Raw genomic sequence first — 23,739 nt, forward strand, 5'->3', positions numbered from 1 at the left:
TTAATACAAAATGATATTGTATTCTTTTTCAGAGACATGTTTTAAGACTTTTTCTTTATAAGATAGGCTTGACCTTACCTTTTATATGTTGACTGTAATTTTATTGCAATATAAGGACCTAGGTATTTTAGGGAATTTGCCTCAAAGTACAGTAAGTGGTTTATTATATATGTACACTATAGAGGAAAGAATTAAGTGCCAATTTATTGATTTTTTATTTTATCTTTTTATTAAAGTATTATTGATATACTCTATGAAGGTTTCACATGAAAAACATTGTGGTTACTACATTCACCCATATTATCAAGTCCCCCCCATACCCCATTGAAGTCACTGTCCATCAGTGTAGTAAGGTGCCTTACAGTCACTACTTGTCTTCTCTGTGCTACACTGTCTTCCCTGTGACCCCCCCACCCCAAAACCATATGTACTAATCATAATACCCCTCAATCCCCTTCTCCCTCCCTCACAAACCCAGCGTCCTTCACCCCTCCCCTTTGGTAATCGCTAGGACCTTCTTGGAGTCTGTGAGTCTGCTGCTGTTTCATTCCTTCACTTTGCTTCGTTGTTATACTCCACAAATGGGTGAAATCATTTGGTACTTATCTTTCTCTGCCTGGCTTATTTCACTGAACATAGTACCCTCTAGCTATATCCATGTTGTTGCAAATGGTAGGACTTGTTTTCTTCTTATAGCTAAATAGTATTCCATTGTGTATATGTACCATATCTTCATTCATTCATCTACTGATGGACACTTAGGTTGCTTCCATATTTTGGCTATTGTAAATAGTGCTGCAATAAACATAGGGGTGCATATGTCTTTTTGAATCTGATAACTTTTCTTTGGGTAAATTCCTAGGAGTGGAATTTCCAGGTCAAGTGGTATTTCTATTTTTAGTTTTTTGAAGAAACTCCATACTGCTTTCCACAACGGTTGAACTAATTTACATTCCCACCAGCAGTGTCAGAGGGTTCCCCCTTCTCTGCTTCCTCTCCAGCATTTGTTCTTGCAAGTCTTTTCAATTTTGGCCATCCTTACTGGTGTGAGGTGATATCTCATTGTGATTTTAATTTGCATTTCTTTGATGATAGCAATGCAGAGGATCTTTTCATGTGCCTGTTGGCCATCTGAATTTCTTCTTTGGACAATTCTCTGTTCATATCCTCTGCCCATTTTTTATTAGGGTTTTTTGCTTTTTGGGTGTTGAGGCATGTGAGTTCTTTATATATTTTGGATGTTAACTGCCCTTGTTGGATATGTTGTTCACAGATATATTCTCCCATACTGTATGATGCCTTTTTGTTCTACTGATGGTATTCTTTGCTGTCCAGAAGCTTTTTAACTTGATATAGTCCCATTTGTTCATTTTTGCTTTTGTTTCCCTTGCCCGAGGAGATGCGTTCAGGAAAAAGTTGCTCATGTTTATATTCAAGAGATTTTTGCCTATGTTTTCTTCTACAAGTTTTATGGTTTCATGACTTAAATTCAGGTCTTTGATCCATTTTGAGTTTACTTTTGTATATGGAGTTAGACAATAATCCAGTTTCATTCTCTTACATGTATGTACCTATCCAGTTTTGCCAATACCAGTTGTTGAAGAGGCTGTCATTTGTTTGTCCATGGCTCCTTTATTGTATATTAATTGACCATATATTGCTGGGTTTATATCTGGGCTTTCTATTCTGTTCCATTGATCTATGGCTCTGTTCTTGTGCCAGTACCAAATTGTCTTGATTACTGTGGCTTTGTCATAGAGCTTGAAGTCAGGGAGCATAATCCCCCCAGCTTTTTCTTCCCTCTCAGGACTGCTTTGGCTATTTGGGGTCTTTTGTGATGCCATATGAATTTTAGAAGTATTTGTTCTAGTTCCTTGAAGAATGCTGTTGGTATTTTGATAGAGATTGCAGTGAATCTGTAGATTGCTTTAGGCAGGATGGCCATTTTGACAATATTAATTCTTCCTATCTGTAAGCACAGGATGTATTTCCATTTACTGATATCTTTAATTTCTCTCATGAGTATCTTGTAGTTTTCATGGTATAGGTCTTTCACTTCCTTGGCTAGGTTTATTCCTAGGTATTTTATTCTTTTTGATGCAACTGTGAATATAATTGTTTTCTTGGTTTCTCTTTCTGCTAGTTCATCATTACTATATAGGAATGCAACAGATTTCTGTGTATTGATTTTGTGTCCTAAAACTTCGCTGAATTCATTTATTAGTTATAGTATTTTTGGGGTGGATTCCTTAGGGCTTTTTACATACAATATCATGTCATCTGCAAACAGTGACAGTTTAACTTCTTCCTTACCAATCTGGATGCCCTTTGTTTCTTTGTGTTATCTAATTGCTGTGGCGAGGACCTCCAGAACTATGTTAAATAAAAGCAGGAAGAGTGGGCATCCTTGTCTTGTTCCCGATCTTAAAGGAGAAGTTTCAGCTTTTCACTGTTAAGTATGATGTTGGCTGTGGTTTTGTCATATATGGCCTTTATTATGTAGAGGTACTTGCCCTCTATACCCATTTTGTTGAGATTTTTTATCGTGAATAGACGTTAAATTTTTTGGAATGCTTTTTCAGCATCTATGGAAATGATCATGTGATTTTTGTCCTTCTTTTTGTTGATGTGATGGGTGATGTTGATGGATTATCAAATATTGTACCATCCTTGCATCCCTGGAATAAATCTACTTGATCATGATGAATGATCTTTTTGTTATATTTTTTAATTCGATTTGCTAATATTTTGTTGAGTATTTTTGCATCTGTGTTCATCAGGGATAATGGTCTGTATTTTCTTTTTTTGTGGTTTCTTTGTTTGGTTTTGGTACTAGAGTGATGCTGGCCTCATAGAATGAATTTGGAAATATTCCCTCCTCTTCTACTTTTTGGAAAACGTTAAGGAGGATGGGGATTAGGTCTTCTCTAAATGTTTGATAAAATTCAGTGGGGGAGACATCCACTACAGCTGTTTTTTTCTTACATAGTTTTTTTTTTTTTTTGAGAGGTCATCTCTCATATTTATTGATCAAATGGTTGTTAACAACAATAAAATTCAGTATAGGGGGGTCAATGCTCAATGTACAATCATTAATCCATCTCAAGTCTAATTCTCGTCAGTCTCCAATCTTCTGAAGCATAACGAACAAGTTCTTACATGGTGAACGAATTCTTACATAGTGAATAAATTCTTACATGGTGAACAGTACAAGGGCATTCATCACAGAAACTTTCGGTTTTGATCACGCATTATGACCTATAAACAATCAGGTCAAATATGAATATTCGTTTGATTTTTGTTCTTGATTTATATGTGGATCCCACATTTCTCCCTTTATTATTATTATTATTTTTATTTTTAATAAAATGCTGAAGTGGTAGGTAGATGTAAGATAAAGGTAGAAAACATAGTTTAGTGCTGTAAGAGGGCAAATGTAGATGATCAGATGATCAGGTGTGTGCCTATGGACTAAGTATTAATCCAGGCTAGACAAGGGCAGCAAAACATCCACGGATGCAGAAGATTTCTCTCAAAGCAGGGGGGGTGAGGTTCTGAGCCTCACCTCTGTTGATCCCCAAATTCTCACCTGATGGCCCCCCTGCGACTGTGCCTGTCTTAGGTTGTTCCTCCCTTGAGGAATCTTACCCGTCTCTGGCTAACCAGTCATCTTCCGGGGCCATACAGGGAAATGTAAAGTTGGTAAGTGAGAGAGAAGCCATATTGTTTGCAAAGGTTAGCTTTTTACTTCTTTGCAGATTTATGCCCTGTGGCTTCTATGCCCAGCACTTGTCTCGAGGTATCTTTACCACCTGGAGGAATTATGATACTCGGTAAATTCGATATGAGGCACGAATTCTATTTAAGGGTTGTAATTAGGAAGGAAGAAGAAAAGCTATAGATGTAGCATACGAAGGAAACTTGGGAGGATTGATTATTTCTTTGACATATCTTCTTGTATAGTACCTTAAGTATGTATAGGTTTTAAACTACTAACTAATTTGCACACATATATTAACATAATAGGAATACGGTGACATAAACAAAGCAAATCTATAATTACCATCCATCTCCAGTGAAGCCAAGAAAACCATTTAGGCACCCTAGGCATTTGTGAAAATTTATCTATGATATGATGGATATTGTCCAACTGTACTTGAACCATCAGACAAATTAAAGCAGCCCATTTCTGGGATCTGTTCACATCCCATATGTTCTTTTAACCATAGATAGTCTATAGTCATGAGATTTTGGAGTGCTACAACTTGCACCCCTCCCAACTCCTGGTTGAGTTCCAACAGTACAGATCCAGTCAAATTCGTTGTCTCACTGTATGCACATGCCAGCCTAGACATCTCCCTCCTCATTCTTATGGCAAGTCCAGGAGATGGTGGGCTGGATGCAGCCACAACCGCAGCATCGTCCGAATCCCTGTGGAGGCTTTTTGATGATCATCCCTTGGCACAAGTCCTCCAGAGAGTGCTGATGCCGGAAGCTCCTCCTCATATCGTATCTTAGTTCATTTTCTGGGTATCCAAGCTAGGCCTTGATCTCCTGCATAGAAACAAACAGACCCTTTGCCCACACTTTGACATGCCCTCTATACCACTGTGCAGAACTCATTGGAGGTCAGCACACAGTAACTGCTTTTTTTTTTTTTTTTTTTAAATTAAGAGAAAGGAATATTATCAGAAAAGAGTACCTCCATAGCTGATCATCTGACACCCTTTAAGTGATCAACATTAAGGATATTTAAAGCATGCGTTGATCTTTGATTTACCAATAGTTTTATCCTGTTAAGGAGTAATCCCCCTTTTCCTTCTTTCTTTCTTTCTTTCTTTTTTTTTTTTTTTTAATTTTTAATCTACACTTACATGAAGAATACTATGTTTACTATGCTCTCCCCTATATCAGGTCCCCCCTAACAACCACATTACGGTTACTGTCCATCAGCTTAGCAAAATGTTGTAGAATCACTACTTGTCCTCTCTGTGTTGTGCAGCCCACCCTCCCCTTGCTCCCTCCCCCCCATGCATGCTAATCTTAATAACCCCCTTTTTCTTCCCCCCCCTTATCCCTCCCTGCCCACCCATCCTCCCCAGTTCCTTTCCCTTTGGTACCTGTTAGTCCATTTTTGGGTTCTGTAACTTCACTGCTGTTTTGTTCCTTCAGTTTTTCCTTTGTTCCTATACTCCTCAGATGAGTGACATCATTTGGTATTTCTCTTTCTCCACTTGGCTTATTTCACTGAGCATAATACTCTCCAGCTCCATCCATGTTGCTGCAAATGGTTGGATTTTTCCACTTCTTATGGCTGAGTAGTATTCCATTGTGTATATGTACCACATCTTCTTTATCCATTCATCTACCGATGGACATTTAGGTTGCTTCCAATTCTTGGCTATTGTAAATAGTGCTGCGATAAACATAGGGGTGCATCTGTCTTTCTCAAACTTGATTGCTGCGTTCTTAGGGTAAATTCCTAGGAGTGGAATTCCTGGGTCAAAAGGTAGGTCTGTTTTGAGCATTTTGATGAACCTCCAAACTGCTTTCCACAATGGTTGAACTAATTTACATTCCCACCAGCAGTGTAGGAGGGTTCCCCTTTCTCCACAGCCTCGCCAACATTTGTTGTTGTTTGTCTTTTGGATGGCAGCTATCCTTACTGGTGTGAGGTGATACCTCATTGTAGTTTTAATTTGCATTTCTCTGATAATTAGCGATGTGGAGCATCTTTTCATGTGTCTCTTGGCCATCTGTATTTCTTTTTTGGAGAACTGTCTGTTCAGTTCCTCTGCCCATTTTTTAATTGGGTTATTTGTTTTTTGTTTGTTGAAGCGTGTGAGCTCTTTATATATTCTGGACGTCAAGCCTTTATCGGATCTGTCATTTTCAAATATATTCTCCCATACTGTAGGGTTCCTTTTTGTTCTATTGATGGTGTCTTTCGCTGTACAGAAGCTTTTCAGCTTAATGTAGTCCCACTTGCTCATTTTTGCTGTTGTTTTCCTTGCCCGGGGAGATATGTTCAAGAAGAGATCACTCATGTTTATGTCTAAGAGGTTTTTGCCTATGTTTTTTTCCAAGAGTTTAATGGTTTCATGCCTTACATTCAGGTCTTTGATCCATTTTGAGTTTACCTTTGTATATGGGGTTAGACAATGGTCCAGTTTCATTCTCCTACATGTAGCTGTCCAGTTTTGCCAGCACCATCTGTTGAAGAGACTGTCATTTTGCCATTGTATGTCCATGGCTCCTTTATCAAATATTAATTGACCATATATGTTTGGGTTAATTTCTGGGGTCTCTAATCTGTTCCACTGGTCTGTGGCTCTGTTCTTGTGCCAGTACCAAATTGTCTTGATTACTATGGCTTTGTAGTAGAGCTTGAAGTTGGGGAGTGAGATCCCCCCTACTTTATTCTTCTTTTTCAGGATTGCTTTGGCTATTCGGGGTCTTTGGTGTTTCCATATGAATTTTTGAATTATTTGTTCCAATTCATTGAAGAATGTTGCTGGTAATTTGAGAGGGATTGCATCAAATCTGTATATTGCTTTGGGCAGGATGTCCATTTTGACGATATTAATTCTTCCTAGCCATGAGCATGGGATGAGTTTCCATTTATTAGTGTCCCCTTTAATTTCTCTTAAGAGTGACTTGTAGTTTTCAGAGTATAAGTCTTTCACTTCCTTGGTTAGGTTTATTCCTAGGTATTTTATTCTTTTTGATGCAATGGTGAATGGAATTGTTTTCCTGATTTCTCTTTCTATTGATTCATTGTTAGTGTATAGGAAAGCTACAGATTTCTGTGTGTTAATTTTGTATCCTGCAACTTTGCTGTATTCTGATATCAGTTCTAGTAGTTTTGGAGTGGAGTCTTTAGGGTTTTTTATGTACAGTATCATATCATCTGCAAATAGTGAGAGTTTAACTTCTTCTTTACCAATCTGGATTCCTTGTATTTCTTTGTTTTGTCTGATTGCCATGGCTAGGACCTCCAGTACTATGTTAAATAACAGTGGGGAGAGTGGGCATCCCTGTCTGGTTCCCGATCTCAGAGGAAATGCTTTCAGCTTCTCGCTGTTCAGTATAATGCTGGCTGTGGGTTTATCATATATGGCCTTTATTATGTTGAGGTACTTGCCCTCTATTCCCATTTTGCTGAGAGTTTTTATCATGAATGGATGTTGAATTTTGTCAAATGCTTTTTCAGCATCTATGGAGATGATCATGTGGTTTTTGTCTTTCTTTTTGTTGATGTGGTGGATGATGTTGATGGATTTTCGAATGTTGTACCATCCTTGCATCCCTGGGATGAATCCCACTTGGTCATCGTGTATGATCCTTTTGATATACTGTTGAATTCTGTTTGCTAATATTTTATTGAGTATTTTTGCATCTACATTCATCAGGGATATTGGTCTGTAATTTTCTTTTTTGGTGGGGTCTTTGCCTGGTTTTGGTATTAGGGTGATGTTGGCTTCATAGAATGAGTTTGGGAGTATTCCCTGTTCTTCTATTTTTTGGAACACTTTTTGGAGAATGGGTATTATGTCTTCTCTGTGTGTCTGATAAAATTCCGAGGTAAATCCGTCTGGCCCCGGGGTTTTGTTCTTGGGTAGTTTTTTTATTACCATTTCAATTTCTTTGCTCGTAATTGGTTTGTTTAACTTTTGTGTTTCTTCCTTGGTCAGTCTTGGGAGGTTGTATTTTTCTAGGAAGTTGTCCATTTCTTCTAGGTTTTCCAGCTTGTTGGCATATAGGTTTTCATAGTAGTCTTTAATAATTCTTTGTGTTTCTGTGGAGTCTGTCGTGATTTTTCCATTCTCATTTCTGATTATGTTGATTTGTGTTGATTCTCTTTTTCTCTTAATAAGTTGGGCTAGAGGCTTATCTATTTTGTTTATTTTCTCAAAGAACCAGCTCTTGGTTTCGTTGATTTTTGTTATTATTTTATTCTTCTCAATTTTGTTTATTTCTTCTCTGATCTTTATTATGTCCCTCCTTCTGCTGACTTTAGGCCTCATTTGTTCTTCTTTTTCCAGTTTTGATAATTGTGATGTTAGACTATTCATTTGGGATTGTTCTTCCTTCTTCAACTGTGCTTGGATTGCTATATACTTTCCTCTTAAGACTGCTTTTGCTGCATCCCACAGAAGTTGGGGCTTAGTGTTGTTGTTGTCATTTGTTTCTATATATTCCTTGATCTCTATTTTGATTTGTTCATTGATCCATTGATTATTTAGTAGCATGTTGTTAAGCCTCCATGTGTTTGTGAGCCTTTTTGTTTTCTTTGTAGAATTTATTTCTACTTTTATACCTTTGTGGTCTGAAAAATTGGTTGGTAGAATTTCAATATTTTGGAGTTTACTGAGGCTCTTTTTGTGAGCTAGTATGTGGTCTATTCTGGAGAATGTTCCATGTGCACTTGAGAAGAATGTATATCCTGTTGCTTTTGGATGTAGAGTTCTATAGATGTGTATTAGGTCCATCTGTTCTAGGGTGTTGTTCAGTGCCTCTGTGTCCTTACTTATTTTCTGCCCGGTGGATCTATCCTTCGGGGTGAGTGGTGTGTTGAAGTCTCCTACAATGAATGCATTGCAGTCTATTTCCCTCTTTAGTTCTGTTAGTATTTGCTTCACATATGCTGGTGCTCCTGTATTGGGTGCATATATATTTAGAATGGTTATATCCTCTTGTTGGACTGAGCCCTTTATCATTATGTAGTGTCCTTCTTTATCTCTTGTTACTTTCTTTGTTTTGAAGTCTATTTTGTCTGATATTAGTACTGCAACCCCTGCTTTCTTCTCACTGTTTTTTGCCTGAAATATGTTTTTCCATCCGTTGACTTTTAGTCTATGCTTATCTTTGGGTTTAAGGTGAGTTTCTTGTAAGCAGCATATACATGGGTCTTGCTTTTTTATCCATTCTATTACTCTGTGTCTTTTGATTGGTGCATTAAGTCCATTTACATTTAGGGTGACTATTGAGAGATATGTACTTATTGCCATTGCAGGCTTTAGATTCGTGGTTACCAAAGGTTCAAAGTTAGCTTCTTTAGTATCTTACTGCCTAACTTAGCAAGCTTATTGAGCTGTTATATACACTGTCTGGAGATTCTTTTCTTCTCTCCCTTCTTATTCCTCCTCCTCCATTCTTCATATGTTGTGTGTTTTGTTCTGTGCTCTTTTTAGGGGTGCTCCCATCTAGAGCAGTCCCTGTAGGATGCCCTGTAGAGGTGGTTTGTGGCAAGCAAATTCCCTCAGCTTTTGCTTGTCTGGGAATTGTTTAATCCCGCCATCATATTTAAATGATAGTCGTGCTGAATACAGTATCCTTGGTTCAAGGCCCTTCTGTTTCATTGCATTAAGTATATCATGCCATTCTCTTCTGGCCTGTAGGGTTTCTGTCGAGAAGTCTGATGTTAGCCTGATGGGTTTTCCTTTATAGGTGACCTTTTTCTCTCTAGCTGCCTTTAAAACTCTTTCCTTGTCCTTGATCCTTGCCATTTTAATTACTATGTGTCTTGGTGTTGTTCTCCTTGGATCCTTTCTGTTGGGGGTTCTGTGTAATTCCATGGTGTGTTCGATTATTTCCTCCCCCAGTTTGGGGAAGTTTTCAGCAATTATTTCTTCAAAGAGACTTTCTATCCCTTTTCCTCTTTCTTCTTCTTCTGGTATCCCTATAATACGAATATTATTCCTTTTGGCTTGGTTCACATAGTTCTCTTAGTGTTGTTTCATTCCTGGAGATCCTTTTATCTCTCTCTATGTCAGCTTCTATACGTTCCTGTTCTCTGGCTTCTATTCCTTCAATGGCCTCTTGCATCTTATCTATTCTGCTTATAAATCCTTCCAGGGATTGTTTCACTTCTGTGATCTCCTTCCTGACATCTGTGATCTCCCTCTGGACTTCATCCCACTGCTCTTGCATTTTTCTCTGCATCTCATCCCATTGCTCTTGCATTTTTCTCTGCATCTCTGTCAGCATGTTCATGATTTTTATTTTGAATTCTTTTTCAGGAGGACTGGTTAGGTCTTTCTCCTTCTCAGGTGTTGTCTCTGTGATCTTTGTCTGCCTGTAGTTTTGTCTTTTCATGGTGATAGAGATAGTGTGCAGAGCTGGTACAAGTGGCCGCTGGAAGAGCTTCCCTTCTTGTTGGTTTGTGGCCTTCCTCACCTGAGAGAATAGCGACCTCTAGTGGCTTGTGCTGGGCAGCTGTGTGCAGACAGGGCTTCTGCTTCCTGCCCGGTTGCTATGGGGTTTATCTCCGCTGTTGCTGTGGGCTTGGCCTGGCTGGGGCTGCTCCTCCAAAATGGTGGAGCCCCGTTGGAGGGGGAGCGGCTGGGAGGCTATTTATCTCTGTAAGGGGCCTCTGTGCTTTCTGCTGCCCAGGGGGTTAGAGTGCCCAGAGATCCCCAGATTCCCTGCCTCTGGTCTAAGTGACCTGTCCTGCCCCTTTAAGACTTCCAAAAAGCACTCTCCAAACCAAAACAACAACAGCAACAATTAGAGAGGGAACAGAAAAAAAAAAAAAAAGGAAAAAAACACTTGATTTTTTTTTTTTGTCCTCAGGCGCCGGTCCCAGGCACCCGCTCACTGGTCCTGCTGCCCTGCCTCCCTAGCACCAGGGTCCCTGTCCCTTTAAGGCTTCCAAAAAGCACCCGCCCACTGGTTCCGCTGGGAAAAACCCGCGATATTCTTTGTCCTCAGGCGCCGGTCCTAGGCACCCTCTCACCAGTCCCGCCGCGCTGCCTCCCTAACACCAGGGTCCCTATCCCTTTAAGGCTTCCAGAAAGCACTCGCCAAAAAGAGAAAAAAAAAGGGGGGAAAACGCGTGATTTCCTCCGTCCTCACGTGCCGGTCTCAGGCACCCGCCCACCAGTCCCGCAGGGAAAAACGCGGGATATTCTTTGTCCTCAGGCGCCGGTCTCAGGCACCTTCTCACCAGTCCCACCGCCGTGCCTCCCTAGCACCGGGGTCACTGTCCCTTTAAGGCTTCCAAGAAGCACTCGCGAAAAAGAGGAAAAAAAGGGAAAAACGCACTATTTCCTCCGTCCTCAAGTGCCGGTCTGAGGCACCCGCCCACTGGTCCTGCAGGGGAAAAACGCGGGATATTCTTTGTCCTCAGGCGCCGGTCCCAGGCACCCGCTCACCAGTCCTGCCGCCCTGCCTCCCTAGCACCGGGGTCCCTGTCCCTTTAAGGCTCCCAAAAAGCACTTGCCAAAAAGAGAAAAAAAAGGGGAAAAACGCGCGATTTCCTCCGTCCTCAAGTGCCGGTCCCAGGCACCCGCTGACCGGTCCCGCCACCCTGCCTCCCTAGCAACGGGTCCCTGTCCCTTTAAGGCTTCCAAAAAGCACTCGCCAAAAAAAAAAAAAACCGCTCCAGTTTCTTTCCATCTGCTGGGAGCCGGGGGTAGGGGCGCTCGGGTCCCGCCGGGCCAGGGCTTGTATCTTACCCCCTTCGCAAGGTGCTGCGTTCTTGCAGGTGTGGATGTGGTCTGGATGTTGTCCTGTGTCCTGTGGTCTCTATTTTAGGAAGATTTTTCTTTGTTATATTTTCATAGCTCTATGTGTTTTTGGGAGGAGATTTCCACTGCTCTGCTCACGCTGCCATCTTGGCTCCGCCTCCTACATAGTTTTTTGATTACCAATTCAATTTTGTTGTTGGTAATTGGTCTGCTCAGATTTTCTGTTTCTTCCTGGGTCAGCCTTAGAAGGTTGTATTTTTCTAGAAAGTTGTCCATTTCTTCTAGTTCATCCAATTTGTTAGCATTTAATTTTTCATAGTATTCTCTAATAATTCTTTGTATTTCTGTGGTTTCCGTAGTGATTTTTCCTTTCTCATTTCTGATTCTGTTTTTGTGTGTAGACTCTTTTTTTTCTTGATAAGTCTGGTTAGGGGTTTATCTATTTTGTTTATTTTCTCGAAAAGCCAGCTCCTGGTTTCATTGTTTCTTTCTATTTTATTCTTCATTTCATTTATTTCAGACCATTTACATTTATTATGTCCCTCCTTCTACTGACTTTGGGCCTAAGTTGTTCTTCTTTTCCTAGTTTCATTAATTGTGAGCTTAGACTGTTCTTATAGGATTGTTCTTCTTTCTTGAGGTAAGCCTGTATTGCAGTATACTTGTGTCTTAGCACAGCCTTCACTGCATCCCACAGATTTTACAGTGTTGAGTTACTGTTGTCATTTGTCTCCTTATATTGCTTGATCTCTCTTTTTATTTGGTCATTGGTCCATTGATTATTTAGGAGCATGTTGTTAAGCCTCCATGTGTTTGTGGGCTTTCTGTTTTCTTTGCTTAATTTATTTCTAGTTTTATACCTTTGTGGTCTAAGAAGCTGGTAGGTACAATTTCAGTCTTTTTAAATTTACTGAGGCTCTTTTTGTGGCCTAGTATGTGATCTAGTCTTAAAAATGTTCCATGTGCATTTGAGAAGAATGTGTATCCTGCTGCTTTTGGGTGGAGTGTTCTGTAGATGTCTATTAGGTCCATCTGTTCTAATGTGTTGTTCAGTGCCTCTATCTCCTTACTTATTTTCTGTGTGCTTGATCTGTCCTTTGGAGTGAGTGGTGTGTTGAAGTCTCCTAAAATAAATGCATTGCTTTCTATTTCCCCCTTTAATTCTGTTGGTGTTTGTTTCACATATGTAGGTGCACCATGTTGGGTGCAAAGATATGTATAATGGTTATATCCTCTTGTTGGACTGACCCCTTTATCATTATGTAATGTCCTTCTTTGTCTCTTGTTACTTTCTTTGTTTTGAAGTCTATTTTGTCTGATACAAGTACTGCAACTCCTGCTTTTTTCTCCCTATTAGGTGCATGAAATATCTTTTTCCATCCCTTCATTTTAAAGTCTGTGTATGTTTTTAGGTTTAAAGTGAGTCTATTGTAGGCAGCATATAGGCAGATCTTGTTTTTTTATCCATTCAGTGACTCTGTGTCTTTTGATTGGTGCATTCAGACCATTTACATTTACAGTGATTATAAATAGGTATGTACATTTTGCCATTGCAGGCTTTAGATTTGTTGTTACCAAAGTTTCAAGGTTAACTTCCTTACTATCTAACACTATTTTAACTCACACATACACCATCTAAACATTCTTTTTTTTCCTCCTTTTTCTTCCTCCTTTGTTCTTTCTATATTAGATATCATATTCTGTACTCTTTGTCTATCCCTTGACTGACTTTGGGAGTAGTTGATTTGATTTTGCATCTGCTTAGTAATTAATTGTTTACTGTGGTTTTATTCCTCTGGTAACAGCTATTTAGCCTTAGGAACACTTCCATATATAGCAGTCCCTCCCAAGTACACTGTATAAATGGTTTGTATGAGGTAAATTCTCCTATGTTTTGTTTATCTGGAAATTGTTTAATCCCTCCTTCAAATTTAAATGATTTCTTGCTGGGTAGAGTGTTACTGGTTTGAGGCCCTTCTGCTTCATTGCGTTAAATATATCATGCCACTCCCTCTGGCCTGTAAGGTTTCTCTTGAGAAGTCTAATGATAGTGTAATGGGTTTTCCTTTGTATGTGATCTTTTTCCTCTCTCTGGCTGTTTTTAATACTCTTTCCTTGTCCTTGATCTTTGCCATTTTAATTATTATATGTCTTGGTGTTTGTCTTCCTTGGGTCCCTTGTCTTGGGAGATCTGTGCCACCTTCATGGCCTGAGAGACTATCTTCTTCCCCTGATTGGGGGAGTTTTCTGCACTTACCTCCTCAAAGACACTTCCTATACCTTTTTCTCCCTCTTCTTCTTCTGGTACCCCCAGAATGTGAATATTGGTCCATTTGATTTGGTCACACAGTTCTCTCAATGTTATTTCATTCCTAGCGATCCTTTTTTCTCTCTGTGCCTCAGCTTCTTTATTCCTGTTCTATAATTTCTGTTTCATTTAGTATCTTCTCTACTTCATCTAATCTTTTAAATCCTCCCATTGTATGTTTCATTTCAGGTACTGTATTCTTCTACATTCATATCTCATTCCTGAATTCCTCCCTAAATTCTTGAATATTTTTCTGTATCTCCATGAGCATGTTTATGATTTTTATTTTGAAATCTCTTTCAGGAAGATTGATGAGTTCAGTTTCACTTGGTCCTTTTTCTGGTGTTTGTGGGATTTTGGTTTGAACTGGTTCTTTTGATATTTCATATTTGTAGGTGGCACCCTCTAGTGCCCAGAAGCTCTACTCTCTGGAGCTGCTCAGCCCCTGGAGTGATGGCATGGGGGTCACAGGCGAGCGGTGCTGGTGCCTGTTGGAAGGAAAGAGCTCTTTCCTCCTTCCCAGCTGGAGTACCTGAGAGGGCCAGTGGGCTGAGTGCACAGGGAGAACTCTTATTCTTTGCACTTCTTGCTATAGGCAGGGCCACTCTCTGGCTGTCCAGGTGCAATGGTGGGGGCAGCCTGTTTGTGGGCTGGTACCTGCCGGAAGGAAGGTGCAGCAGGCTGCATATTGTGATGAAAGGGCCTTGTAGCTGCATAGCCAGCCAGGGGGTTGAAGCGCCTGAAGCTTCTGAAAGCTCCCAACCTGCTGGGCAGAGTGCACTTGGACAATTTTGTCCATCCGTCCTTTCTCCTGAGCAACAAGCTCTGTGCAATCCCAGCCCCTTTAGCAGCCCTTTCACTGTTAGGAAGTCTCTGACTGCCTGCCTTTCTATTGTCCCAGAATGGCCGGATGTTGATCCCTGTTTTCCATAAGCGGCTGGAATCTCAGTCACTCCAAGTATTCCACCCCCTCAGCTTTCCAACCCCACTAATTTCCAGAGTACCATGTAGTAGGTTCATGTTCCCAGACCGGATCTCCTTGGCTGGGTGTTCAGCAGTCCTAGCTTCTACCCCCTCCCCCGCTCCATTTCTCTTCCTCCCTCCAGTAAGCTGTGGTGGGGGAAGGGCTTGGGTCCTCCTGGATCATGGCTTTGGTACTTTTACCTTTTCCTTGAGGTTGGCTGGTTTCCCCATGTGTAGAGTCTGCCACAGCCTTCTTTCCTGTTGCTCTTTCAGGATTTGATGTATTTGCTATATTTTCATATTATATGTGGTTTTGGGAGGAGGTTTCTGTCTCACTTCTCACGCCACCATCTTTAATCTTAAGTGCCAATTTAATCAAGAGACTCTGTTTCCATTTTATTTGGGGCAGGTTTTTTGCCCAGCATGTTTATCACTGTAAATCTAGCAAATTAGAGGAGTTCTTGTAGTCAGTCATTCAGCATAGCAAGTATGTTTAATGAATAAATGCATGAATCCCAACTTTTTAAACTTGTTAATAAAGAAAAGTAATGCATGTTGTTCTTATGAATTGTTTATCTTGTGCTTGAAGTTTCCTTTCTCTAATGTCTTTATGAAACAAAACTTCTAGTGTCTCATCAGACAAAGGAAGATCTCAGAAAACTCCAACTTCTCCACTGTCTCCAAGTTCCCAGAAATTGTTGCAGTTTGACTTTCCAGGAACTTCATTAGAAAGATCTAAATCCTCAGTAATAATGCCTCCAACTATAACAGGATTTAAGACAGCTGCATCTTTCACTGATATGAACCTGGCTGCCAGCAGAACAACCACAGATATGGCTTCAACACCAGGTAAGTAGAACCATGCAGTTGTAATTTTTAAAATAAGATAATTTTTTTCTGAAAATTCCCTTTCTTTTAATTGAACCATAGGGAAATGTTACCTCAAGTGAATGTAATTCACTTTTGAAGTATTAAAAACTGTTGAGGAAAATAAATATTCAAAAGCATGAAAGATCCAGCAGTGGTGATTTTTCCCATTTTGCCAGCATTTGTCAAAATGCCTGAGAAATCATATGCATATTTCTAAGTGTTTATATATGTATGTATATACAAATGCAATTTAATCCCATATGTGTACTCCTAAGTGTTTATAGGTATGTGTGTATATATATATATATATACACACACACACACACATATACACAAATGTGTGCACATGTACACCCCGTGACATGCAAAAGAAGTCATTATTAAAATATATTGTACTGGTAAGTCACTGTCTTACCTACAAAGGAAAGTAGACTTGTTTTTGGCTCTTAAAATGAGAAGTGAATTTTCAAAATCTTGAAGTGTTATTTCATGTGAACGTTTACATTCAGCAATGGTTATGCCCTCCAGGTTCTAAGCATGTTTCTCCTGCTGGCCTTCAGCATCGTATGGCAGCAGAGCTCAGTTACTTGAGTACCATTGAGGAGTCGGTGCGCCAATTATCAGATCTAGAAAGAGTAAGAGGCATTTCACTTGCTCAACAGGAGAGTGTGTCTTTGGCTCAGATTATAAAGGTACTTGTGGAGTTTCTTTCTTTAGCGTCCTGTTTTATCTCTTTTCTTTGCTGTTTAAAATAGTCTTAATGATGAGTTCAAAAACAAAAACTTCAACCTGCCAACTAGAAAAAACAGTCTGCCATACAGCACCTGTAAATAGCCCTGGAAGAAACTGTCAGAAATTACTAAATTACTAAAAAGAAAATTCAGTAGCAGAATAATAATGCAATCATTTTTTCCTCAGATACTTTGTTTTCTATGTTTTCTTCTTTTTTCTAAGACAGTGTGAAAATCAGCTAATCAAACATTCCTAATATTTTCTCTTTAAACCAACAAGTCAGATTTGACTGAGTTTTTTTGTTTTGTTTTGTTTTTAAGGCTATATTTGTACCAAAAAGAGAAGTTTCTGAGATCTAGGTATTTGATAAAGCTGGGATAGATAATGTGTACTTTTCCTTAGCTAACAAAAAATCCAGTGAAAGTCTTAGCAGTGTTCCTAAGAGGGGATGCTATTAGCACTTTTTTAAAAAACTAAGGTAATATAACATTAATAAAATATACAGATTTTAAGTAGATAGTCTGGTGAGTTTTGACCAATGTAACCATATAACAGCCACTCTAGTCAAAATACAGAATAGTTCTGTCACCCCAGAGAGTTCACCAGTGCCCTTTTCAGTTAATCCCCCTCCCAGAAGCAATTACTACTCTGATTCCTATTACCATAATTTGTTTTTGACTGTTCTAGAACTTAGCATAAGTGAAAGTATACTTTGTATTTTGTTTTGTTAACTTATTTTATACGGCATAATACTTTTAAGATCCCATGTTGTATCGTTTTGTCTGTTGTTTTTTTTGCCGAGTTATAATCCATTGAAAAATATCACAATCCACATTCTCCTGTATTTATATTTCCAGTTTTTGCTATTATATATATATTCCTGCAAGTCTTTTTTATGACTATATACAATATATGTTTTCAGGGTTTTTTTTTGCTTAAATACGTAGGGGTGTAATTGCTTGCTTGGGTCAAGTGTATGTTTAAGTATATGTTTAAGCAGCTCAGGTAACTTATTTTGCTACAGTTACTGGTTCTTTAAACCTAAATTTGAGTCTTTGAAATCACTTTAAACAGTCTGCCATACTGTTTTCCAAAATAGTTGTAACATCTTAATACTCCTACAGCAATATATGAGAGTTCCTGCTTCTCCGTATCGTTGCAGTCGTTTGGTATTCTAGTCATTCTGCAAAGTGTGAAATATTATCTCATTGTGGCTTTCATTTGCATTTCTTTTATGACTAATGAGATCTATCATCTTTTTGTGTATTTATTGACCATTTTTATGTCTTCTTTTGTGAATGTCTGTTCAGATCTTTTTTTTAAAATTGGGTGGTTTGTCTTTTAATTATTGAGTTGGAATTCTCTTATATTCTAGAAACAAGTCCTTTTCAAATATATTTCAAACATAGTTTCCTAGTCTTTCTCATTTTTTAAACTGTATCTTTTGAAAAGCAGAATATTTTAATTTTGATGAAATTGAGTTTTTAATTTTTTTCTTTTGTGGTAGTGCATTTTATTTTATAAGAAATCTTTGCCTATCCTAAGATACTACGATACTGTAATAAGTATATTCTTTTATGTCTTTCTCAAAAACTTTATAGTGTGGCTTTTGTATCTATGCAACCATTTCAAGTTAGTTATGGGGTGTAAAGAAAGGGTCAAAGTTCATCTTTTCCCCCATGTGGATATTCAGTTCTTCCAATACCATTTTCTTAAAAAGATTTAAATTACCTTGGCACCTTTATCTACAAATTAAGTAGTCATTTATGTGTAGCTCTTTTTCTGTGCTCCGCTCTTTTCCATTGATCTATTTGTCTATCCTTTATTCTAGTACCATACTGTTTTACTATGTCTTTATAATGAGTCTTAAGCTCAGAGTGTAATTACTCCACTTTATTCTTTCTCAAGGTGGGTTTGGCTATTCTAGGTTTTTGCATTTCTACAAAACTTTTAGTTAGTCAATTTCTGTCTCCCCAAAAAAATACTGGTGTGATTTCAATTTGAATGGCATTGAATCTATATTTAATCAGTTTGGGGAGAATTCATGTCTTAACAATATTGCATCTTCTAATTCATGAACAGCATATCTTTTTCTATTTATTTAGGTTTTTAAGTATTTCAGCAGTATAATTTTCACTGTAGAGGTCTTACATATTTAAAATTTTATTCCTAAATATTTTATGTCAGTGCTATTATAAATGATAATCTTTTTCAATTTCATGTTCCATTTGTTCTTCCCAGAGTACCTATAGACAGTTCTTTGTGTGGAACTGTCCCTTACTTTGCAGAGTTCAGCATTCTTGCACCCCTCCCAATAAATAATAGTAGTGCTTTCCAGTCATCGTAACAGCAAAAAAAATCCCCAGACATTCCCAAATGCTCTATAGTGGAGAGTATCAAGGGTTGAAACCAACTTTGTTAAAATCCACTGGATTGAGGAAATGGCCCATTGCAGTGGCTGTGCTTACTTTGAAATACGAAAAAGCACTGAGTTTTTCTGTCATTTGGGAGATACATTATAATCCTGGGTTCCCAGGATTTCAACAGGGCGTCATCTGACTTTATATACAACCTTACATCTTTAGAGAACCTTATTAATACTATTCCAGAAGAAATGAAAATATAAACATATAGATAGCATTGTATAGCATAATGGTAAGAAAGAGTTCTAGTGAAAAGGACACCTTTTTTTGGGTAACGTTTTTATGAAACTGCTCCTTCAAAGTCAAAGGAATCATAAAATTGTGAGGTGTGAAGCATTATCATTATTTTTGCACATAGGACATTTTAATCTCTTCCAAAGAGTTAGGTACGATAGCTTTTGCTTTCAAACCAGCTTTTTGGTATCAGTTCATAGTCTTATACCTTGGAAATTTTTCTATTACTACATTATTTGACACATAGTATGTGTTCACTAACTATTTTGATAAATGATAAATGGTTGATGTCTATTCTGTTTACTGTCTTTCCTTTAGGTTGTAATTGATTGCTTCAAAAAGACTTAGGAAAACAGCATTGCACTTAATAAAGTTACTATGTTTAGTATCTTAAAATTAATAGTTGATCATTTAATTTGAAGGCACAGCAGCAACAGCATGAACGAGACTTAGCCCTTTTGAAATTAAAGGCTGAACAAGAGGCTCTAGAGTGTCAGAGACAATTAGAAGAAACCCGAAACAAAGCAGCTCAGGTAACTTATTTTGCTACAGTTACTGGTTCTTTAAACCTAAATTTGAATCTTTGAAATCACTTTAATATTCTTTTAATTATGTAGAAGTAAGAAAGAAAAGAGGTAAATAATAATGTTTAAGTATATTATGCCATATGGGTGAATTTCGTGTCATTCGATTCTTGTAGTAACCTTGAGAAGTAGAAATTGAGATACATAGTAGTTACTTGTCTATAGACAGACACATCAACTCATGAACAGTAGAGTTAAGACCTGAACTCCAGCAGTGATTAGAACTCCAGATTTTAAGACGTGAAATCCAGATAGTAGTTAAGTGTTTCGTTTTTTTAAACAAAACATTGATCCATTAAATGAATTTACAAATTAAAGCTAATTTGGGGTAGGGAGAGACTGAGACATAACTTAAGTTCTCTTTTTATCCCCTTTTGTTTTCAGGTCCATGCAGAATCATTACAGCAGGTAGTTAAATCACAACGAGAAGTAACTGAAGTCCTACAGGAGACAACTGGTAAAATAGCTGCTCAGCAAACAGAGACTGCTCGCCTTACCACAGATGCAGCACGCCAAATCTCTGAGGTCAGAGCCACTGAGAACTTATTCTTTTTAGTTTTTTTTAGTCAAGCTGAGTAATTTTGGTCTTAACAGTAATGCGTTTCTAACATCTAGCAAATACATGCTTTTTTAATTAGTGACTTAAAGTGGGGCCATATCCTACTGAAATAAGAGGCACCATTTATTGCATTGTGTTGTACATGTGAATGAAATAGAGGTAGGAAAAAAGATGGAGAAGAGCTTTAAATTTCTGCTCTTGAGTAAGTGTTTAAAAAAATAATTGATTTTATTTATAATTTACAACAATAAAATGTGTCCATTTTAAGTATACAATTTTATGAATTTTCACAATTATATAGATATTTCTGTATCCTGTCTGTCAATCCATCCCTGTAAAAATGACCATAATCAAGAAAGAATATTCCCAACCTTGATCTCAGGGGCCACTGATCTGCTTTTATGAAGGTGTTTCATTTTTACCCAGAGTGCTGTTAGTGTTTTTTCTTTTACTAGGCCAAAGGTAAGGCCAAAAATAGTTTTACTGCTATCCTTATGTAAGATATCAAAATCTATAGATGTAGTTTTAGTTTATTTTAGCAGTTACAATTTAGAACTGTTTGTGAAATGATTCTGCTATTAAAAAGCCATTAACCTACTTTATGTTGGGTGCTATGGGACTGTGCAAATGAGTGTAGAGTTTTTAACTTACAGAAATTTTAGACATCAAAAAAAATTTCAAAACACTTCACGTTGTCAAGGCAGTGACTGAATAAATGCCAAAAGAATAGTACATGAAGTAATTGCAGTAGTGGCTAAGAGTAGGAAAAATGTACTTCACATTGTTGGTCAGAAAAGCCTTAGTTAAGAAGTAGTAATTAGGTTGTTTCTTGAAGGAATATTTAATTTTTGGCTTACTGTAATTTATCATAGGACTTGAAGGTTTTCTGTCTAATTTGTAGATTGTTACAGCTGGATGAAACTTAGAAATCAGATGGCCCAACTCTTTATTTTTTACAAGGAAGCTGTTGAAACTTAGAGTCTAAATGACTTACCCACAATATTTCACCTATTATGACAGAATTCCTTGCTCTCAATTGAGTGATCTTTCTAAAACACCATGTTCCCTTTCACTTCTTCTGTAATGTTATCTTTTTACATCTTTTGCCTTGTGTGTGTTTATATTTAGATGGCAGAGTTGACTCGAACTCATATCTCCGATGCTATTACTGCTTCAGGAGCGCCGCTAGCAGTCCTGTATGACCACCAGCAGCAGCATGCTCCAGACTTTGTGCAACACCTGAGGACCAGAGCTGGAATAGATAGGTTAATATTCAGTGACTCAGCAAATATATCATGAGTGTATCTACTATGTCCCAGGCACTATTTTGGGTACTGTGAATATAGTTACAGGCATACAGTCTAGACATTAATTAGGTACATTAAAAAAGTCATAATTAAGATAGACATTAATTAAATATTCACTTAAGTAAATGAACACTTAGAAACTGAGATAAGTGTTATGAAAGAAGGGAACATATATCTTTGAGATATGTAACAAAGGGATTTGAATAGTCTAGGGATGCAAGGAGGTCAGAGAAGTTTCTCCGGAGGAAGTAAAGCTTCTGGTGAGATCTAGTGTTACGAAAAGGAGTCAGTGATGTAAAGGTAAGGAATAGGCAGGTCAATACAAGCAAAGGTGGGAAGAGAAAATGCAGGAAGACCAGTGTAACTGGAGGCAGAGAGCAAAGAGGAGAATGGTAGGAGATAATGTAAGGATCAGATGGTGATAAGACCTTGCAGACCTTAAAGAGTTTTTTTTCTAGGAGCAGTGAAATCATCAAGTTTTGAAGGCAGGGTTGGGTAACGTTACCATGTTTGTATGTTTTTTTAATATTGCATTTTGACCGTCTATAGATTTTAAGTCTTTATTCACATTTGTTGATACTTGGAGTAATTTGTGTTTATTTCTTATAAAGAAGATATTCCTTAATGTCTTACCCACTTTTCCTACCAGTGAATAGCTTTCTTTCTCAAATACTTTGTAGCAGTTATTTCATAAAATTCAAGATTTTATCTCATATTAATGTTAAACAGCATTTAAAATCTTTCTCTTATTAAAGACTTTAAATGTTTACTAAGTTTTTATTTTCTTTGTAGGAAAAATCAGTCTGTTTCACTCTCTCAGAGTAAAGAAGGGGTCCCTGACTCAAAGCTTCAGAAGTATTCCCCTTCATATGATAGTTATTCTGAGTCTTCAAGATACAAGAATCACGATCGAAGGTGAAAAGAGTTTGATTTAGTAAAGTCTGAGAAATGGCTTAGACATAGCTTTTTGACTTCTTTATTTCACTTTTTAAAATAAGGTCTTCCCTTCAAAATTCTGGCTTATCCCACTTAATTAGCTGACTTACTATGTTCCATATAATAATATACTACCATTCCTTGACAGCCTACATTGTATAAGAGCTATACAACTTGTTTACTCTATATTTAATCTTCACAAGAACCTTCCAAGACAGATACTGTCCTCACTTTATAGATTAGGGAACAGGGATTTATGGAGATTTTAAGAAATTCACCCAAGGTCACACAGATAGTAGCACACCAAAGAATTGAACATTGGTGTATCTGCCTCTGAAGCCTGTTTATTACACATTGCTTTGCTGACATCCATATTTCTTGACATTACTGTATGTATTAATTTTTGTCTTTATAAAAAAAAGATTGAATATTTTGTCATTGGTTCTTCACATAGTGTGAACATCTATAGTTTTAATTATGGTTCCATCCTTGGCTTAGAACGTTTTAGAGGCTACTTTCCAGCATTCTTAGAGGTAGGATACCTATATTATGAAAGTGTGGTAAAACCTCAACTAAAAAAATTAAGCCATGAAACTAAAAAACATGAAAATTAATGTGGAGTAAGTACTAACATTTAACAAATCCTTATTATGTATCTGGAACTATATGGCTTTCCTTTAACCTTCACTGACACTTTGTTTAGGCCATCATTTGGGTTGCTGTAGTACAACACAGTAATTAGAGTGATTTTTCTAAAATTTATAGCCAGCTGGTTATTCACATGTTTGAAACCTTCAGTATTCCTCAGTCACTTAGTGAATCATGAGAGTCCCTTTATTAATGAGACTTTGGCTCATTTCCATCCTTGTCTCTTGGCATTTCCCCTCTTACCATACTCTGCTAATTCTAACTACATTTAAGTTCTCTAAAAAAGCCATGTTCTTTTTGTCTTCTGTGCTGTTACATATGATGTAACTTCTTTCTAAACCCTCCCCCTTCCGTTTCATATAGTTTATTTTTATTTCCCCTTGAAGAATCGATGCTTCCCCTAGTCTGCTTTAGATAACCTGTCTATGCTCTCTCTAAGCACTCTGAATATAACTATTATGGCCTTTACCACCTTCTGTATCCGTGTTTCCTTACTTGTCGATTACATACCAGAAGTTCTTCAAGGCTCCATTTTCATCACCCTTGTACCCATTGGCAGTCATTTCTTATGTCCCCTCTTCCCCAGGCAACCACTAATCTACTTTCTGTTTCAATTCTCTATGGATTTGTCTATTTTGGACATTTGATGTAAGTAGCATCATACATTATGTGGTCCTTTGTGACTGGCTTCTTTGACTTAGTAT

At 37.8% G+C, this 23,739-nt stretch overlaps 1 protein-coding gene across 9 annotated transcripts in view; it reads left to right on the forward strand.

Moving 5' to 3' along the window:
* The window catches only part of CEP350 (centrosomal protein 350), a 166,285-nt gene that overhangs the window by 73,336 nt on the left and 69,210 nt on the right, over positions 1-23,739 (forward strand). For all 9 annotated transcript variants that reach the window (XM_037021079.2, XM_073216830.1, XM_037021078.2 and 6 more), the window contains 6 exons: positions 15,371-15,591; positions 16,141-16,304; positions 19,424-19,534; positions 19,970-20,110; positions 21,273-21,409; positions 22,244-22,366. In XM_037021079.2, coding sequence (XP_036876974.2) covers positions 15,371-15,591; positions 16,141-16,304; positions 19,424-19,534; positions 19,970-20,110; positions 21,273-21,409; positions 22,244-22,366 — 897 coding nt within the window. The remainder of the gene's footprint in view (positions 1-15,370; positions 15,592-16,140; positions 16,305-19,423; positions 19,535-19,969; positions 20,111-21,272; positions 21,410-22,243; positions 22,367-23,739) is intronic.

Source organism: Manis javanica, chromosome 11 (genome assembly GCF_040802235.1).
Source record: "Manis javanica isolate MJ-LG chromosome 11, MJ_LKY, whole genome shotgun sequence".
NCBI lineage: Eukaryota > Metazoa > Chordata > Mammalia > Pholidota > Manidae > Manis > Manis javanica.